Source organism: Corvus kubaryi, unplaced genomic scaffold (assembly GCF_017639235.1).
Source record: "Corvus kubaryi isolate FWS band 111438036 unplaced genomic scaffold, C.kubaryi_AGA036_p1.0 66, whole genome shotgun sequence".
In the NCBI taxonomy this organism is placed as follows: domain Eukaryota; kingdom Metazoa; phylum Chordata; class Aves; order Passeriformes; family Corvidae; genus Corvus; species Corvus kubaryi.
Window position 1 is genome coordinate 3,084,223 of NW_024582054.1, and position 21,180 is coordinate 3,105,402.

At 41.6% G+C, this 21,180-nt stretch overlaps 1 protein-coding gene across 6 annotated transcripts in view; it reads right to left on the bottom strand.

The window, feature by feature from the left end:
* The window catches only part of SMOC1 (SPARC related modular calcium binding 1), a 131,882-nt gene that overhangs the window by 84,794 nt on the left and 25,908 nt on the right, over positions 1-21,180 (bottom strand). For all 6 annotated transcript variants that reach the window (XM_042048207.1, XM_042048204.1, XM_042048206.1 and 3 more), the window contains exon 2: positions 5,657-5,828. In XM_042048207.1, the coding sequence (XP_041904141.1) occupies positions 5,657-5,828 (172 nt within the window). The remainder of the gene's footprint in view (positions 1-5,656; positions 5,829-21,180) is intronic.

Below are 21,180 nucleotides of genomic sequence, written 5' to 3' on the forward strand. Positions count from 1 at the left end.
AAACACATTACTGCTAAGGCTACTGTATCCCTCCTGGCAATTTTAACTGGCCTTTATAGATTGAACTCTCTACCCCCACCAAGAAGAGCACACTTCATAGCACACCACCACTACACCATGGTGTTTAAGAGCTCATTGTTGTTGCAGCATCTTTTGCACTTGAATCCTTGGCTCAAGTGGTGACTCCTCACAAATTGCTGCTGAAGTACAGAGAAGACAGAGTTTTCCTCCTGATCATGGACACTCAGGACTGATTACTTCTCCCATCCTCCCTCACTGATTTCCAAAGGTCACGCCAGTCCTTTTACAACCTTGATTTGGAACAAACACCTATATACCACGCTGGGTGGAGAGGTGCATGCATATTGCTATCTTTTTTGTCAGTCTTCCACAGATCAGTTCCAGTAAAAACAGTGCCTTTAAGATCAACATTTACTGGTTTGTTTTAAAAAGGACTGTCAATCCTTCTCTTCCTCACTCCACAGGCTGGTATTTTTATAATGTTTGTATCAACATGTGATTTCAGTGGGATGACTTCACCTTGCTATTTTTGCTTTGTTAATTAGAAAATGTAAAGTATTACATAAGTGCCAAGTGTTTAAAAAGTAGCTGCCAAATAGCTCACCCCAAACAAGATACATTACAAATTTTACTAAAGCCTGATCTTATGATTGTAGGTTCATATAGGCTATTCTGCATTTCACCTGCTTACCCAAGTGTTTCAGCACTTTCTTCCCTGTTTTTAGAAATGTTCTCTGGAATATCAAAGACCATGCTTATAAACCAGAATGGCATTAATGCATTCCAGTTTCATGGTTCAAGCAGACTAAACTGGACACTTTTACCTCCATTACATTAGGTGAAAAACCAAAACAGCATAACTTCTTTTGAAAGCAGACCTGCTTAATTTTATTTTAAATATCTTCAAACTTGGGACAGATTTACTGTAGCTCAGAAAGCTGCCTTTTAAAGAAAATTAATTCTCAAGCTGGCAGCTGGCAACCAGGAGATTGTTAACTACAAGTGATGTTTTTGACATCCCTGGCCTAATCGGCACAATGCAGGTGCACATAATTTTGGATTTTGCAATGAAGTTGGCTAGTTACCATGGCTGATCTTATCCATGAATAGTTTATTCAAACAAGACCACCGTGTCCCTCATAATATACACACTGCACTCCTGAATAGGCTCCAAGAATTCCAGCATCCTCTCTTCAACAGGCAGAGGCACTATTGACACAACATCATGGTATAAAGACCCAAGCTCTCCTAAAAACACAAAGTAAAACACCTCCAGGATTCACATAACACTAGCAGCAAATCAATACAATGCAACCACCAAAATCTATTTAAGCTATTTAATTTTAATTCTCCTATGTTTGTATCCAAAGTTAAAAGAGCAAAAATTGATCCAAGCAGCTTTTTAACTATTTTCAGTTCCATTAGGTAACTGTCTCACCTACAGGCCAGGTCTCCACCAGACATGAAGCAGTTCAGCTACAGTGAAGTCAACAGGTTCATACCCATTTACTCAATTATCTGTGTATTTGAACAAAACAGGCAAAAATGGAACCTGAGCAAACTACAAAAACTTCCCTATCTATTGTGCAGGATATCAACCAGTATTCACTCTCCCCACTGTTTTCCACTTCATTTAGGTCAAGTCCTGGAATTCCAAACTTCTTTCACCCACAGAGAATGGTTCAGGTTGGTAGGGACCACTGGAGGCCATCTTGTCCAAACTGCCTGCTAATGCAGGGTCCCTCAGAGCACACTACTCAGGATTGAGTACAGACAGCTACAGATATCTCTGGGGAGGAAACTCTACAACCTCTTTGGGCAGCTGTTCCAGTGTTCAGTTACCTTCACAGTAAAAATGTTCTTCCTCACATTCAGATGGAACTACCTGTGTTCCAGTTTCTGCCCATTGACTCTTGTCCTATTGCTTGGCACTACCAAAACGCCTGGATCCATCCTCTTGACATCCTCCTTTCAAGATACTTACACACACTGATGAGGTCCCCTCTGAGTCATATCTTCTCCAGAATAAACAGGCCCAGCTCCGTCAGTCTTTCCTCACAAGTGAGGTGCTTCAGTCCCCTCATCATCTTTGTCACCCTCTGCTGGGCCCTCTCCAGAATCTCTATGTCTCTCTGGTACTGATAAGCCCAGAACTGGACACAGCACTCCAGGTCAGGCCTCATCAGGGCTGAGTAGAGGGGCAGGATCACCGCCCTTGACTTGCTGATCCTTGATCCTGCCTTGACCCTTGATCTTCCTAATGCACCCCAGGATCCCATTGGCCTTCTTAGCCACAAGGGCTGCTGGTTCAGGGACAGTTTGTTGTCCACCAGGACCCCCAGATCCTTCTCCACAGAGCTGCTTTCCAGCAGGTCTGCCCCCCGCCTGTATTGGTGCAGGAGGTTACTCCTTCCCAGGTGCAGGACCCCATACTTCATTGAATTTCAAAAAGGTTCCACTCTCCCCATCCCTCCAACCCACAGATCTTTCTGAAGAGCTCCACAGCCCTCCCAGCTTTGTGTCATCAGCAAACTTGCTGAAGAGGCATCTGTCCCTTCATCCAAGTCACTGATGAACAAGTTAAATGATAAAGGATGCAATATTGAACCTTGGGGGACGCCACTAGCGACAGGCCTCCAACCACACCCTGTGCCACTGATCACAATCCCCTGAGACCTGCCATTCACACAGCTCTCAAACCACCTCCCTGTCCACATGTCCAGTCTGCACTCCCTGAGCTTTCCTGTGCGGATATCATGAGAGAGTGTCAAAAGCCTTGCTAACACCCACTACTCTTCCCTTATCTGTCCAGCCAGTTGTCCCACCGTATAAGGCAACCTGGTTGGTTAAGCATGACTTCCCCATCCATGCTGACTGCCCCTGATCACCTTCTTGTCTTCCTTTCATGCCAAAACACTTTGTTCCTTTTTTGATATCCACATACCATTTCTACTCCAGAGTTCCCTAATTTATTCAGAACATGCCTAGAAACATGTCTAAATTTGCGAAGTCATTGAAAGTGACATTTTATATTTTACTAACTGCTGCCAAGGAAGGACATTCTTATTCACAGTCAAGGGAAAATAAAGCAAGTTTGAAGACAAAACACATGGATCTAGCGAGCAGACAAAGTGATTTCAAAACATCATCTTCTATCCAACAGAAATAGTAGGTAGAGAAGATTATCTTCAAATAACCCATCAGTCAGAAAACCTACCTTTCTAGAACATTAGCCAAAAGCTGTGTTCATTTCCTGTGTCCCAGGAAAAAGGCTGCAGGTCCTGGTACAATTTCCACCAGTAACTTACAGATAGGTTCACTCCACACAGTGGCTTGTGATCCAAGAACAAACTCTGTACCAGCAGACTTATTCATCTAATTAATAAATCCAAAGGGAACTTTTAGAACACTCCCACATTGTAATTAAATAAGCCAAACAAGTTCCTAGAAAGCAACCAGTTAACACAGACCATAAATGTTTTCTAAGCCACAGATATATACCAATATAACAATCACTGCATAAATGACTCTTGGCAAGCTGTCAAGATTAACAAGCATTTGTCCTTCACCCCTGCGAAGTTTTGAGGTATAACTCTCATTTAACATCAAATATTACGATGCCAGCTAAGAAAAGATCCAGGTAGGATTACTTGGCTGTGTATTTTAGACACAGCTATACCATCTGGAACTATTCTCTAGAATCTCATCAGTGAGGCTCCATTTGTCAGGGATGCCATAATTTGATCATTTTAAGCTACTCCTGACTTTTAACCCTTTGTGATGTGTGAGTGAGGGTTTGGAGTTCAGATAATTTAGCACTGAAGGAATTTCATTGAAAAGCACATGAGGAAGCTAGCAACGAACAAGAGTTGAATAAGGGTTATAGCTCCCAGAAGGCTGGCAAGATTTCATCTTTAAAGGTCCTTAGTTTCTTGAGAGAGAACAGAGCATTAAGTTGAATCAAAAAGGTTCTGTTCTCACTATGGAAACCATTCTGTTTTCCTTGGCACAAGCACAGTTCAAATCATCAGCATATACACTGGCAGCCTATGGTAATCTGGGGGGCAGAACTATGCCTTGCTGTCCACAATACACTCTCTCTTTTACTTATTTTAGTTGCCTGTTGTTTTTCCCCCTTCAGAGAGTGAAGCACAAGTTAAAATTTCTCATTTCATAAGGATAAGTTCTTGGATAAAGTGTCTATCACAAGTGTATGTGACTGAGCTCGATGGCCCATGGGATCCCTCACAGTTCCATGGGAGCTCTCCTGTAGAGCATCTGTCATGGAGGAGGAGGGAAGGCTGTTCAGGGTATACCCGGTGTCCAGCTGCAGTTCAAGGTGCATGAACACTGTTGGCAATACCTTCCTTTTTGCAAGTACACAACACAGACCCAGCCAACAGCCTGTAGTTCAGCACAGTTGTCCCACAGCTGCCCGGATTTGCCAACAATTGTGATCTTTATGCACTACAGGTCATGTTCCTAATGCAGCCAAAAAAACAAAATACCTTTCAAGAGCAGCACATATGGAAATTACCAGCTAGGTTAAATTTCCATGTCATGGCTGAAAGAATATTCCTACTTCACAGGGATTGGTAGGAGTGTTAGTGGGTTAAAAGCAAGACTTGCAGTTTACAAACACTCTCAGATTGTTAGGTACTGTATAGTACCACAGGTTAAGAGGAAAAAGGAAAGGAGAATGCAAGTTAGTTTCAACTAAACATTTCAGTTGCATCAGAGAGCAGAAAGAAAGTGTACTTTACCTGTGCCCAAGACAAAAAAGTCTCAGTTACTTCTTTGGGACTCTGGAATCACAATATGCACCAAAATACATTTTTACAATAGTAAAAAAGCCTTCATAAACAAATGCCAGGCTTAAATGAATGTGTATTTATTCTGTCACATGGATTTTAATGACTTTCTCCTGTCACTTTAATCCACTGCTAAAAACACCTGTGCCACCTGCCCTCTGAGTCAATTGTGATCTCAGAAAATGGACTCCACTTTATTTTTCACTTCACGGCAAATGCAAACCATTTGTGTGACAAGACACCGATAATTCTTTAAAAAGTTTCACCTTCATCTTTAGACTATGCTGAAGAGCTGAACTGAGGGACACTATTCACACTTTTAAGTAGATATGTAACAGCAAACAGGAAAAAATCAAAAAAGCCATGTAAAGCGCCTTGCATGCACTGTCTTCTTAATTAGCTCAGCACAGAAAGGCTGAAATGTCTGAAAAGTGACTAGACATCTAGTGTGCATCATATTCTTCCCCACTCCACATTCCTGTCAGTCCAAGGGTCAAAGATATCTTGATTCCTCATCAGCACAGGTAGCAAGGAAGAAGTCTACTTTCAGGATTTGGTTTTGTGCTTACATGGGGTCAGTTGTTTCTGTCTGCAGACACATATTTCAGCCCTTTTTCACTGATGTCTGTGGCTCCTTTGCCTTCTTTCATTGATAGTTCAGTCAGCTCGTACTCTGCTGCCTAAACTGAGACTCAGATACCCATGCTTGCAGGAATGCACAATTCCAAATCATATTACTCTCAGAACATGGTATTAAACTCAAGGGTCTAAGAATTCAGTAGGGCTCCCATTTCGCCTCTCAGAGGCATTTGAAATCCACCTACCTTTGCAGCGGCCACGATGTGTCACACTGAGACTCTGCTCACGGCATTTGGCTCTCTGGTAGTCACACATCGACTCGTACGTTCTGCCATCAGAGGCACACAGGGGTTTGGACTGGGACCTGGAGCAATGCAGGTTGCACTGAGGGTCTCTGTCACGGTCGCTTATTAAAAACTGAAGGAAGTGAAAAAGGGAGGGAGAAAAAAAATAGTGCTTTTGTTTGGTTTCCCAAAACAGAACATGGTGTATTTTTTTTCTTTATGACAATAACAATATGACTATAATGCATTTTCAGCTGCCTACCAAAGCTGACTTTGCCTGAAGGGAACTTTAAATGAAACACATACATCTTTAAAAAAAATTAACGGTCTTTGCCATTCCATTTTCTTTAATAAAACGGAAACATTACTCACTCTGCCTCACCTCTAAAAAAGTAAGATGTGCAAAGCCAAACACAACCCACACGGGAAGGGCAATACTGAGTCACAACAGCCCAGCTTGCCCAGTGCTGTGCCACAAACAGTATCTGGTACTAGAGATACTAGACAATTTTAGTCAGAGACATAATAAACTTATCACCAAAAATAGAGGAATCCAAATAACCTATCAAGATTGGCCTTGGTAGTTGAACCAAACATGTGACCAGTTTTATGTGACCAGTGATGATTTTGAAAGCATTGTTTATATCATCTGTAAATACCACCTGCAAGAGCATACCTGCACACTCCCAAAGTCACCTTATGTTCTTTCCTGATGACATCCAGCACAGCTGGCAATTGCATTCCACGCATCCCACAATCTAATTGCACACTATGTGAAAACCTATTTCCTTTCAGAAGTTTGAATTTCTATCATCTTTCTGCATACCTCTTCTTCCTGAGTATTCCATTATGATGCAACCCATTTTGTACAAACGTGGCATTCCTTATCAGTCTTCTGTAATTTGAACAATCCCAAACTTCCAATTTCTCACCCAGACCATTTCCTTCCATATCATGATCACTACTGTTTTTCTTGGTGTTCTGCCTTATTTTTGGGGATGGGAAAACCCACAAAGCACTAGTGCCCATCGTCTGTCTGCTTATTCCCTGCAAATCCCAACATCTGGAAGTAGTTTACTGCTGTACCCTGGACTCTACTCTGAACTGCCTGTAGGGTCACCCAGGTCCCTTTCCCAAGTTCATATTGTTTTCCTGAGGATCCAAACTGACAGACATCTTTCCAAAACCACTTGCAGAAATTTTTGGTAAGGCATGATAGCAGCAGCCCTTTTCTCTTCCCATACTACCCCACTTAGTGGTTTGTCAGACCTTTAATTATTACCCAAACCGAATCACCTGCTCACAGGAAGATTTCAGGGGATGTTGGGGAAGATGAAACAGAAAAGCATTGTAAATATGATTGCCTGACAAAAGATTTTGGGAATATGAAAACTACAGGCAACATCGAAATGAAAGCCACTTTTGAAATACCAAGTCTTAGTTACTGAACAACTAGAAAACAATGGTATGGCCGACTGAAGTAATCCCCTCTTGATGGAACAATACCCTCTGCTTGCAAACAGGTCCAAGGGTCAGAGCAGACCCTACTAGCTCGGCAGAAGGGGTCCAAAGAGTAGTTTTTAGAAGTTAAGATGTAACACTCTATGGTAATATAAGAACTCTTATAGGCTGTATGTAAATGCTATAGGATTTGTATCTTGTATTAGATTGGTTAGTGACAATTAGAATATTCAGTACAGAAGATGATTTATTGTATTGTAACCAGGACTTCAGACACTTCACTTCATTCCTTACCACACTTCATTCCTTTCCTTCCTTACTTCCACTCTTGCTCTTACACCCTCTCTCTCTCTCTCACCTGCTTACTCTCTTGGGCCTGCTCAGAGCTGAGTCCGGCAGCTCTGAGCAGTGCCCCTATACCCACGCCTTTACAATAAACCGACTGTGTCCCAAGACCTGCCTATAGAGATCTCTCCATCTACGTCCCGACCGAACCCGCCCGTAACCTACAAGGGGACTCTTCAAACAAGTTCCATGAGGATTAAGCAAAGAAAAGGGAAGTCAAACCTGCCTTGCACTTCCCCTTCCCTACCTCCCATTTTCTACAGCCTCTTGCAAGCCTGGGGACACCAGAGCAGCTCTAACACACTGATATCCCAGCTCGCTGCCAAAGCAGTTCTGAGCTCAGCAGTTCAGAGCTGGCTGGCAAATGGGCACTGACTGACACCCTGCCTGCAATGCACAAAGCCACAGCTCTCCAAGTGTGTTGATAGCTGGATGCCTCACAGGGAAGTGTGAGTCACTGCCATAATCACCTTGGTGTTACAGTTTCCTACAAAGCTGTCTACTCTATGCTTTGAGGTTAAAGCTGTTGAAAAAACATTGCCCGAAGCCTAGTTTGGGTTGGTTTTTAACCACTCTGAGAACATACATCTCTGAAATTTGGTTGTCGGTGGGTTTTTTTCATTACAAAAAAATCTTCTCTCCCCAGTTAAATGAAAAACAATTGAGAAGTTTCATATTTTCATACTGTACTGCTGGATCTTTTGAAGACTAATGCATTACTAAACCTCCTATTTAAACATGACAGCTGGGAAAAGTAAGCAAGGTTTGCACACATTTTACTTTTGGTGGGACAAACTTTTTTAAAAATCTCATCTGTCACAGACTTGACATATTTGCTACAGCACAGTGTTTTTGAAATGTTTTTGCTCCTTTTCTGCAACACATTCTATAACCTGGCAACACCTGCTCCAAATGGGAAATTGGAAAATTTAAACCTGAAGGCAATTTTAAATGGTTTATAGAGACCTGGACTAGACTATAAAAACACTGTAAAGCTGGACCGGTTTTTTTTCTTTTCAGGTGTTGGACTATCACAACTTAACTTGGAATTGCTCTGGCTACAGTAATGTCTTTCTGTCGCCCCCAAAATGCAAAGATCAGTAGTGACTAAACACACAGCAAAAAAGCAACAGACTGAAGATGCTGAAGCCTCCTCCCAGCATGTGATGTCAGAGACACTGAAAGACTCACAAGGCTTTCAGGTTTCTGTATGTATAAACAGACTTCCAAAGCAGAGCTACCTGATAGGAAAGTATGGTGCACATGCAGCAATTAAATATTCAGTCCAACACAGGAGCCATTCTGGTTTAGAAGGAACATACAGATCTCCCATTTATCACAACTGAAGGCTTGAGCTAATAGCATGAAACTTTTTGCAAATTCCTTGTCAGAAGCCGAGTTCCACAGATATGAGTTATCCAGAGGTTAAATAAAAAAAAAATCTAGAATCCTGGTTCCCAGCATCAAACCATACCACTAACTTATTTAAAGTCAGCTTGTATCATAAAAACTCACTTAAACCTTCTGCAGCCTGTACCAAAATACTTAGTATAGAGAGGGCTTGTACATCAAGAACACCCCTTCTTCCAGAAAAGGCATCTCTAAAGAATAGAAAGTTGTTCTTAGGGCTGACAAACAAGTTAAACCTAAGGCTGTGGAAGAGCTTTTCTCAAGTGCCTCCTTGCAGACAGAGAAACAACTCGACATTGATTAAATATGAGGGCCTGAGGAAACATGCAGAGCACCCCAATGCAGTCTGTGAAGTTCTTGCCTACCCAAATTAAGCCAAGAACCACGTTATTAGAAAAAAAAAAAAAAAATTAGAAAAAAAAAATCAAAGCCTTTTTAGCGTTTGTAATTTGGATTACAGTAGGGAGCCCACACAGCATGTTCGGTGCTTTCCAGACACTGAAGATGCCACACCTGCCTTGCCAAAAAAGTTTATGGTTTACGTAGTTGCACAAGATGGTGCTTGTTTTGCTCAGGTAGATTGTAACTGTGTAAGTCTGCATTAAATTCAAGAAGGATCCAGGACCCCACCTGTCTGATCAGAGTTCTTCTCACGCAAGCGAACAGTACTGCCATAAAGGCCAGCAATATCTCCAGGAGATCTGAAGGGCTTCAAAAACTCCCCCTTACAGTTGGGCACCTGCTCCACCATAGCTCACAGCCCATATCTTTGCTTAGCAGCCCTGGCAGCATTCAGGTATAAAATGGTAGTTCTTTGTCCCAATTCTAGCAGGTAAGCATTCATGCTACAGAAGTGATGGTCAATACAGACCACCCAGAAAGATTTAATATACTAGATGTTTTGAGCATACATTCCCTCTTGCCCAGCACAAGTTCTAAAATCTTCCTTTAGCATTTTGCCAGTCTGAGAGCATGTCCTCCTCTGTAAGCAACCTCAGCTGCATGAAGAAAAAGAATGGATCAATGCTGAAACGTGTCTGCCATGGGGAGACCACTTGGTTCTGTAATTTTAACAGCTAGGACCACAATCCCTATGTAGTTGGATTTATTTTTATTTTATAATTCCTACTTTGAGCAAGCAGGCACTGCTTTCCCAGGGGCAGAGCCCTGCTCCAGAGGAGCCCCTTGGTCACTGCTGGAGGTACTGCTGAGCCGGGCTGAGGGCTGTGAGCAACGTGCACAAGGTGCCCTAATGCCTGGTACCCACCCTCCCCAGACACAGCCAAGACAGGAATGTGATTCTCTGGTCCCTCCAGGGGAAGAGCAGCAAGGTAAGTATTCTGCTTTTAATGCCAAATGTCCTACAATGACCCTTGAATCTCAAATAAAAGCCTGATGTCCCAACAGCTTCGGGATGCACACACAAACAGGCTTTGCAAACAACAGAATCACTACTCACAGAGCAGTGCTCAGTGCTCTACACACACACACACACAGCACGAGCAAACCTGGACTCAGGGGAAAAGCAACCCTGCAAACATGTGCAGCACCAGCAGGTTTCCAAGCTTCATCTAGAAAGAAGAGGAAAATAACTATCTTAGCTCTGAGTTTTCTCAAAGTTTCTTCTTGATTTCTGTGTTCCCATTTGTTTCAGAACAGACTACATCCAAAGCAAATGGGATTGGAGATGGCTTATCAGTTCTTTATCTCCTCCTTTTCCTTCATGAGAAGAAAGCTATTAAAAGTAGAACTAAAAGGAAAACAAACCACCCGCCACAAACACAAAACCCCGGCTAAAAAAAACCCCAAAAACAAACAACAAAACAAACAAACCCCCTCCCAAAACTAGAAGGAATAATCTATTTTACAGGAAAAAGTTAAAATTGACCACATTGCAAATGGAATCCATTGAATATAGACTCAATACTAAAATAAGTAACACTAGTATTAAGCAACAGTATCTGTATATATGTAACATTTATTTACACTAAGGGAATCTGCACAGCTCCTATTCCAGCCAGTTTGAGTCCCTGCCCTAATGAGTTTCCAGTTCAATGCAACTCTCAGAGCATCCTTCTATGTCAAACGTTCTATCTGTATAAGGACACAAACCTCCTCCTTTAGCAAATACATTTACACAGGTGCTAGCAGAAACCACTTCCCAAACCGCTTTCTGCTTCTTCAGACTTGAAAAGAAAAAGGAAAGATAAGAGGTCAGAATGAAGTTAACTTTGCCAACAAAGCATATCTGTTCTTTTTCTCCACACCTCAACACCACTGCTGACAAACAACAAACACTGATTAAAGGGTTTTTAATGCCTGTGAAGGAAAGCAGACTCCCTGCAGCTGCACAGCAGCTGGGAACACTTGTGTTATTTAGCAGAGAAAGGTCTGACCCCACAAGTGAAAATGAGCTTGGTGGTCACTCATTCTATTCACCATCTGGGTACATTATAAGCACAAACAGAACAGCACAGCCTTTTGTGATGGAGGTAACGAGAAATGGCCACGGCATTGTAGTACCACAGTAACATGCCTTAGCAAGGCTTCAGGGAAAAGAGGGAGCAAGGGACACAAATGACACAAACGTGAGAAAGTGAAAATCTATTGAGAAACAAATCTAGAGTTCACTACAGATCAAAACAGAGGTGCCTCTGCTATTTAGCAGCTTCACTTCAGATTAGCACTGCAGAGTGCTACCGCCTAACAAACCTGAGACAGACATAACAGCACATGCAATACTTTTCTCCTGTTCTGGCAGATTTGAAGTTTGAAGACCCTTAGAACATGTCTTGGGAAAGTGTGATTCATCTAGGTATAGTCATATGGCACAGGTCACCCACTCATTAGTCAAAGTACTCAGACTGGCCTGACTTAAGTACAAATGAGCAAGTCCTTCCCAGAGAGAATTCCCCAGGAAAACCATACCATTTTACACATTAAGGGAGACTATAAACTTCTTCATTTTTGTTGCTGTTGGAAAGAATCATGTCACATTTTTATGCCTTGGTTTCAGGCTCCAAACTGGTGCAACTAGCCGTTCAGGAGGCAGAGCTGGAGCCAAGTTCCAGTTTTAATCACGGCTAGACTCTCAGCCCCATGGCACGTTGCCTACAGGACACAAGCACTTCAATTTCAACCACTGGTTTTGGACTTCAGCCAAGTTTCCTGCCATGGAATCGTAAGCCTAGCAGGTCTCACAGGGGTCAGAGATGCTGTTCTGAGCCAGAGACCCAAAATGCCTTGCTTCTAGGAATACAAAGAGGAAAATCTGAAACTCTTTTAAAAAACTCTCTCAGGGTTTGCAATCTTACATGTGTAAAAAGATATCAACCAGCCAGAGCCATCAAACTCCCAAGAGCTGACCAGGCTGTCCAGCCTCTGTCCTGAAAGTGCCCATCCAGCCTCAGAATCTAGCAAGTGAAACAAGGCTTTTGAAGTGAGTTTCCTGGGAAGTCTGTCATGTGTTTTGGAGCAGGGGAAGGAAGAGATTGATTTTAATATACCCTTTTTGGAAATGTTCACAATTTTGTACTTCACTGGCACCTGGATAACTTTGGTTTAAGAATATGTTATTAAGACAAAGTTTCTCAAAGTCCTGCATCTTAAGAAGTTCCAGTCCTTAGGGGGGTTTTCTAGCATCCTACAGTTTTATACCAAGGCTTAAGGCTTTCCCAACAAATTTCAGAAGGCCACTTTCCCCAGGCAGAAGGAACTTACAAGAAAGATATTGTAATACTTTTATTCCTTGAGCCACCCCTCATGCAATGTGAAGAGTTTAGCCTAAGTTAAAGCACCACTTATGTTTCAACCCCAAGCCTCCAGCTGTGCAAATAAGAATGGGTTCAAAGCACAGAGACTGTGCATGAGGATGGTAAAGACAGGCAAATCTATGGGATCTCACTGCAAAGCTGGCAAACTCTAGATTTATTTGTATGAGTTGAATTCAAGACAGTTTTCTGCTCTTAAAGGCTAGAAACCTCATTTTTCTACAGAGATTTTCCCTTCCTTCATACAAAGCAAAGGTTGAAGGAGGATAGTGTAAGCCACTACAATGAAAGGCAGCACTTAAATATTATGCTTCATCTGTTAGATGACTTTAGCTAGGAAATAATACTTCTGTTTTCTTTGCAAACTGATCCCCAAACATGATGCAGCAGCTGTGTTCTGTTTTTAGAAGATGAGGTACTGGATCCAGAGACGCTGCCTAATGGAGTATTCGGAGTGCCCACCAAAGGTTTGGGAGAAAAGCCCACCAAGGGTTCAGAAGAAACCCTTAGAATTGCACTTCATGTCAGAGTAGCTCTCTCAGTTTTTTTCTTGTGGTTTTGTTGTTCATAAAAAAAAAAAGTCATTGCAGTCAGGGAGCGAACTTCTAAAATTTTATCTTTTTGCTATTGACATGCAGGTTTATGGAAGTGCTTAACTACATTTGACTTGCAGGAAAGAAAATGCCAGAGACACCAGGGACAAGAAGTTCATTTCATATTTTAAAATAATCCCTTCTCCTGCACAATTTTTATATCCACATGTCTGTATCACCTTCATAAAAATCAAACTTCAATTTTGTAAGTCACAAGTTTAAGCATCTCATAAGTTCAGTACACCAATCATCTGAGCAGAGGAGGAAACCAAAACTTAAACACAAACCAGAAATTTCATCTTAAGTCTCATGTTTCTAACACAACTTCTAAATCTTTCTAGTAAGTCTGGCAGTATTAAGGTAGAGACTGATTTAATTCATTTGAAGTAATTACTTCAGTTTCTGCTGAAGCTCACTCTCCTACTCAGAGTAGTCCTGCAGGCAAGGTAACATGTAAGCCTAGAACAAATTTAAGATTAAATTTAATTTGTCAAACTCATTGACAAGAGAAGGTATGTTTAACTTGGACTATTTTTTCTCTTTACCTTTGCTACTATACATGTTGAACCAGATAGAAAATCCAAATGTTTGAACAGACAGGCAATGAACTTCTTGTCCCAAGACAATAACAGCAAAACTTCCATTTATATATAAGGTGGAATCTTGTCTTCAGTGAATTGTATTGTTTAATAATACGATCCAGTCTTTCCAGTTTAAGGAGTCCTGTGCATATTCAGCATAACTCAAAAAAAACAAACTCAAAACATCCTTCTGCATAACCTACTCCAAGTTAATCCCTCAGTAACTATATCCCCTACTTCAGTCTGTCATAATGATAGTTGAAGCTGTTGATCTCCACTAGCAAATGTAGCAGGATTACAACTTCGTGCTGTCACTAGGTGAGAAGTCAGCTATTCCATTGTAATGAGATGTGTTTTTCTCAAAAGCAGCTCTCAGAAAAGCAGAAGGGTTGAAGCAATACCAGGTGTATGCTTCAACAAAGCACAGTAACTCAAGCAAGATTTCCATGAAGAGTGATCCCCACACTTACCCAAACATTAGCATACTGAATGCTTCAAACCACTGCACATACGTTTTCCTCTCAGCCCCAGTTCTCTTGAACCATGGAGGCTAAAGTACATACTTTCTTACCCTCCACTGTATAAAAACCACTGAAAGTCAGCCCCAGGATTTGTAGAGTTCTCTGCACTGGCGTGGGAAGTCTAGCCACTTACAGAAAGTGGCTGTGAAATAATACTTTCTTGAGCTTATTTTCCCTCTTGTACTACTTTTAGCAAGACTGACTATGCAGTCAGCCTAGGAAACCTTCTTCCCCATTTGCAAGAGCTTGTAGTACTAGAACTGTCTTGATACAAGTTTTTCATGAGTCTTTGCTGTGGGGTTACACATAAACTGCAAGCATGTCTGATGACAACTATGTTTTGCTGAAGCATTCTTAAATGAATAATCTGTTTGATGAAGTACAAATTCTCTGCTGATTTTCCATCAATAGCCTGATAGGTATAAAGGGCTTCCTTTTAAATCCAAAGCCCCTATAATTTGTCTTCATCCCCTGAAATCAATTCATCCTCATCCCTTTCTCTTAAGCACCTCATGCTGTCTTTCTCTCAACAACTTGGAGTACTTTGCCCTTTTATTTACACAGTGTTACTGCTGAAGAGTGGGCACCTACTTTAAATGGAGTCTCCAAGTTAGTTGATAAGCTTTCTAAACATCCCAAACTAGCAAGATAAAAATGGTATTTTCTCCTCCCGTAACCCCTTCTCCCCAATAAGACAAAACTTCCCATCCATGCCAGAGACTGTCCACTGCAAAAAGCACATATCAAGCCATACCAAAGACGGCTTTGTAACCTCCTGAACAGTCTCCTACATAAGTACCATTCCCTTTGGCATGCACAAAAGGCACATTATGCAAGTACTCCCAGCAAGATACAGCTGACTTTACCTCAAGCCAGATACCCTTTTCCCATTTTCTAGTCTACACCACAACCATTGCTGCCTTTCAGTCACCGCCATATGCATTAGACACCATTACTGTAACCAAAGCAGGTGTATGAAGACCATCACTATTCTCTGGAACTGCTCTATTCTGCTAGAAGATAATCTCGGTAAGAAGACATGATGATTGGACATAGTTTACAAACACAGTTTGGCAGCCACATCTTCAGGGTTAAGTTCCAATGGAAATAAAACGATACAAAGGCACTTCTTCCATCACAAATTATTTGCCCCTGTAGATCTTCCAGGATGGAGAATTGTAGCTCAATAGCTCTACGAGCTTTGGTCCCTAAATCAATTCCTCAGAAATGCTGAAAGAGGCATTCAAATTGAAGCTGGCATCCGGCCTTCATTATGTTTGGTGCAACTCCTGCCAACAGCAGAACCAAGAAGTAGATATTAGAAATAGCTGATCTCATTAGTTCAAAACCTATCAAGGGCTGGCTCCCCATCAGGAGACACATACTAAATGAATGCCAAGTCTGAAATGCCACTGCACAGAAGAGATATTAAAAAAGAAGGTACTGAGAACACTCAAGGGTTCACTTTCCTTAACTATATTCTTACCCCTACATGATCCAAAGACAGTGATTAACCAAAGATGGCTGCATCAGGAGCTTCTCCCCATTTCATGTGGCTTTACATGTATTATCATCAGCACTTCAGTGCCAAAGCTTCTGAAGCACTGTCTGGGAACAGAACTTTGACATGTTTCCTTCTAGAGGCCTACCATGCCATTTCCAGAGATGTTCAGCATTGGGTTCTGGCCTGATCAGGTATACAGAGTAATAGCCTTAGCAGCCCCCAAAGGCCTCAAAGCTATACAGAATAATAAAGGAAGTTGCCTCTAGTGCTCTATTACTCCTCTGAAGTTTCAGATACAGCAAAATTGAAGAAAAGACTGGTATTTCACCTTGTTCATACATAATGTACTCTTATTAAATACAGAGTAGCTTGCAAAAGCAGCAGCAGCTCTCATTTATTACTAACATTATTCCACTGTTGTTAAAGGGTTTTCCTAACATCATAGAGGATGTGTTATCCCTGAAGTTCTAGTCTATAGATTAAGAGGCAACAATAAAGACATATTCTCCTTAGCAGAAGAGAATTAACTGTTCAGTTAACAGATAAATAAACGATTCAGTTAACTGCTATGAGGTACTATTCACTCCCCCTAAAAATCACTGCAGTAGTGATGTCCACCTACCAACACGTGCAGTTATTTGACACTAAATCACATGCATCTGATCTACAGACAAGTAGTGTCAGAGTCTCAGCTTTATACAAGTCAGATGATAACTTTTAAAAACACCATTTAGAAATCTTAACTCTTGCTTCAGCAGGCCAGCAGAGACTCTTATGAATAGCCCTTCAGTAGGATCCTGTTGACATCATAAGGATCCCAGGCTTGGTTTAATACCCACTGCTTCAAGTGCCAAACCCACCTTAGTGTATTCCACAGTGACCCAAACAGACACATTAAATGCAAGGCAAGTTTTAAATTCAAAATAAATAACCCAATCCTGCTAGCCAAGAAAAAAAAATGTGCCAGCCAGGAATTTAGACTGAGAGGGAAAGAATCAGGAAAGAAGTACAAAACAGAAATGAAACTCCTGTCAAAAGAGAAGAAATAAACTTTTCCCAACTCCCCAAGGGAAAGATTCATTGTTTCATTACTTCATTCTGTAGTTCTGTTTGCATTGTATTTTACAGTGTTTAACAGTAATTCTCATCTTTCTAGTTACATTTAAACTAAATGCTTCCTTCAGTTTTGTAGGGATAACCATCCTGTGTATGAAGAAAGTGCTGGAGAACGCTTTCTTGGACTGTCAGGCAGTTACAGCCTTTTGGGACAGCACAGGAAGTAGCAGGGTTTTTCCCACTACCAAAATCTTTCTGGATCACAAATTGAAGAAGCTGCTGTGCACAAAAGCTTCAGGATAGGATCTTCAGTTCTGCTGGTATGAAACTAACTCTGCTCTCCGCTCCTGCCTCAAAAAAACAGTCCATTAATATGACAGTCTAAATATATGATAAAAACCTTTCCATAACAGACAAGATGCATGAACTGGTTGCTCCAGGAGCTGGAAGCGCTACAGAGAAACACTTCTAAGATAAAATACTTGTGTGAGGCAAGAAGGAAGGACCCTTGTTAGCGGCACCATGGTTAGCTCTAAAGCCATCATCTGCTGTCAGTGACGGACAACATTCAGAAGAGCAAATATACTTTCTGATTTCTGCAGACAAGATTTGTTTACAGTAATTACTTGTGCCTTTCTTAAAAATTATAGCAGTAACCTAGGTGCTGACTACTGAACTTGGAGAGGAAAGAAAAACAGGTCAAGCATCTCTATAGCACTGCCATTCACTGAAGAGCCAAACTAGGCAACACCACTTCAAACCAGTAAGTTGTTAGTGTGCAAAGTTTTCCAGACTGTTCAAGTACAGTTCACATACCTTCCAATAGCCTGGGAGTAAGATGTTGCATTTTATCACTACTGCTGAACTACCCAGCAATATTACTACATACTAGCATAAAAACCTGCTTTAGCATGAAAATCTGTTTACACGGGTCAGGCATATTTTCCATACTGAAGTGACAGATGTGGTTTGTATGACGTTCCCAGCAGAACCTCTCCTGCTGAGATCTACAAGGAATCATAGAACAGAATCATTTAGTTTGGAAAAGACCTCTATAATCAAGTCCAACCATTAACCCAGCACTGTCAAGTTCACCACTAAACTATGTCCCTAAATACCATATCTACACATCTTTTAAATGCCTCCAGGGATGATGACTCAACCACTTTCCTGGGCAGCCTGTTCCAATGCTTGGCAACAATTTCAGTGAAAAATTTTTTTCTAATATTCAATCTAAACCTCCCCTGATGCAACTTTAGGCCATTTCCTTTTGTGCTGTCACTTGTTACCTGAAAGAGACTGACCCCCACCTGGCTACGACCTCCTTTCAGGCAGTTGTAGAGAGCAGTAAGGTCACCCCAAGCCTCCTTTTCTCCAGACTAAACACCCCCAGTTCCCTAAGCTGCCCCTCAGACTTGTGCTCAAGACCCAGCTTCATTGCCCTTCTCTGGACACACTTCAGCCCTTCAGTGTCTTTCCTGTAGCAAGGGGAAGCATCTCCAAGCTGTCAGGTTGCTGCTATGAGGTCTGCAGTCTAATTAGGTAGAATGGGAAGCAAGGACAATGGTGCCTTGAAAAGAAGTAGTATTTACAGGAATTTTGATGCTGCCCTAGACTGTTGATATGAGTTTCCCCAGTAAGATACAAAATCCCTTTCCCACCAAAGCACTTCCCTTCCTCCTCACAGTATTATACATACATTTAACCCTCACACCCATGCAGAAAGGTGTTAGTGACTGATCTTCATACAGGCTGTTCGCCCTCAGGTTGACAGCTTTTTCACAACATTTTGTACTATAGAACTGTTTATTTTAGTGTGTTTACTTTCAAGTTGCAGAAAGGGTGATTCTAGCTACACAACTATTTTCCACACTTTCAGTGAGGAGCTGCAGAATACTCATGCTGCTTCCTTATTGCTAGAAGCAGACATGCATTCCTTATTTTCTGGGGAATAAGTTTTGAGTATTTCCAGTTCTACAGTATTTCACCTTAAACACAATGAAGTTAATTTTCATTGTCACCAAGCTCCTTGCAGTTAAAAGCTATCCAAGCCAGTGGGCTTGGGTATATTTGGTTCTCTTAGGTATCTTTTTTGGTATTTTCATACATGAGTTGTTCTGTCTAGGACTGATAGCATTCCATACAAGTAGCCATCTCTAGTCCAAATTCACACAGCACTCACCAGGTTAAGTTTCCTCCAATTGCAATTCACTGGGGTTCTGGTAGTGCTCAGCCAACTTTGTGCTGCAATTTGTGTGTGTCTCTAGTGGAAGCTAAAAAAATTTCTAATATACATATCAGTCTATTTTTGCTGTCTGCCTCCCTGAAGGGAGCAGGATATCAGTCTTAATATAAGCAAATATGAGACCTCTGCACAATAAATCTTTGACACAGATAATTGGCAAGATTATTGCAGTCTCTCATCTTCCTTTTCAGGGCATGTTATTGAAAAAGCTATGGGAAAACATCTGAGGTTTTATCTGGATTCCTCAGATTTTCTGGGTCTCTTTCTGTCTGGTCTAAGACCTGGCCTCAGTACAAACACATACTCAGGCTTACTGGTCAGACTTCTCAGAGTGGACAAAGACCAAACTGACATTTTTAGCTGACAGACTTAAAGCAGGCCATGATACCAGCTTCCACATACAGCTTTGTGACTGCTTCAGACTATGAACAGTAAGTAGTACTCACACCATCACCACATCTGAAGACTACAGTGAGCTTCTGTAAAGGGTTAAGCAGTTTTCCTTCTTTCTTCATGCATTCTATATCTTAAGAGGCTACTGGGCCAATCTCATCTGAAGAAATTTGTGTTTCTGACCCAAATAATTGACGTTGCTCTTCTCACTGGAGGATATTGCCCACCTTTACAGCAGCCTGGACTGTGGCCAATAAAACATGATCCCAGGAAGAAGTGACACCAGCAGAAAGGATCAGAAGAAGCAGGACTTGCTTTATCACTGAATGAAGGGTAGGCTGCTTACTGCTCACATGATACTACACTGCTTGAGGGGACAGCAGGCAGGCATTGGCAGAAAACAAGGGAGATGAAGTATTAGTAATCACTTCTCCCCATTCACCTGCAGCCACCCATGCAAGAATTACACCATATATTTTTCTTCATCCAAACAAGACAACAACAACAAATTACACTCCCTCACCCTGCTCAAATGTAAGCCTCAGGAGAGCTCTAGCTACTATAAGCTGTAAGTGCTGCACATCTCAGTTGAGGTTTGTTTAAAAATAGGTAGATAGATGGCAATAATGAAGGCCTAGATTGTGGTGATGCACACCCCAAAAAGCAGCTCAGAACTGTATAAATATTAGCAAGACTGTTCTCAGCAGGCTTCTGGCTGAGGAGGAGCCTGTTTTGGTGCAGAGGGCCCCTCTCTTCTCCTGTCCCCTGAGTTTGGGAACCTCTTCAAGCTAGAAAGTTATCCCAGGCACTAGCTGTCTTAGCAAACATTGCTAAGTCCTAGTTTTACCCCAAAAAAATCTTGACATGCTGAATCAGGTATCATTCCACTTCTTACAAGCTTTTTTGGTCTATACCAGGAGGCAAGAGATAATTGGAGAGGTAAACAAGTTTAAGAAATTTATGGAAACCCAGCTGCACAAATAGGAAGAGAAGAGTTAAGAAAAAATTATTTCATGTTGTTTGATAGGACTCCAGGCAGATACTAAGTCAGTTTAGGTCAACTGTGACCCAAGAAAAAATACGGTTTAAGAACTTGGAGTGACAGTTTCATTAAAATTGGTTTAATAGATGCACGAGAAATGGTCCTGTGTCTGGCCTTGCTACAAGGTTTCAAGGACCTTGAAGATGTAGGCCCCAGTAAAGATTCCAGACTGAACCAAGTTCTTATCCTTGTCAATCCTGATTTTGCCATGACTGTTTGCTCCACACATTTCTCCAGTCAAGTCTCCTTGTAACCAGATGCTCCCCATTTCTCACTCATACATGCTCACACTTTGTCCTTGCTCCTTTTTAATTCCAATTCTCTTAAGATTCAGACAGGTATTATAGATTTCATCTGCTCTCAGTGCCTAACTGGAAAACACGGAAACGTTTGAGGAAACTATTAAAGTCAAGAAGAGTCATCTCTGTTCCTCCCAGCTGAAGTCTGCCAGTTCTCACACACAGAAAGACCACTCTGTACCTGACTCTGGAAAGACGTTTTCCCCCCAGCAATTACATTAACATCTTACATATACAGACATTGTTACCAGCTCCTGCACCAGGC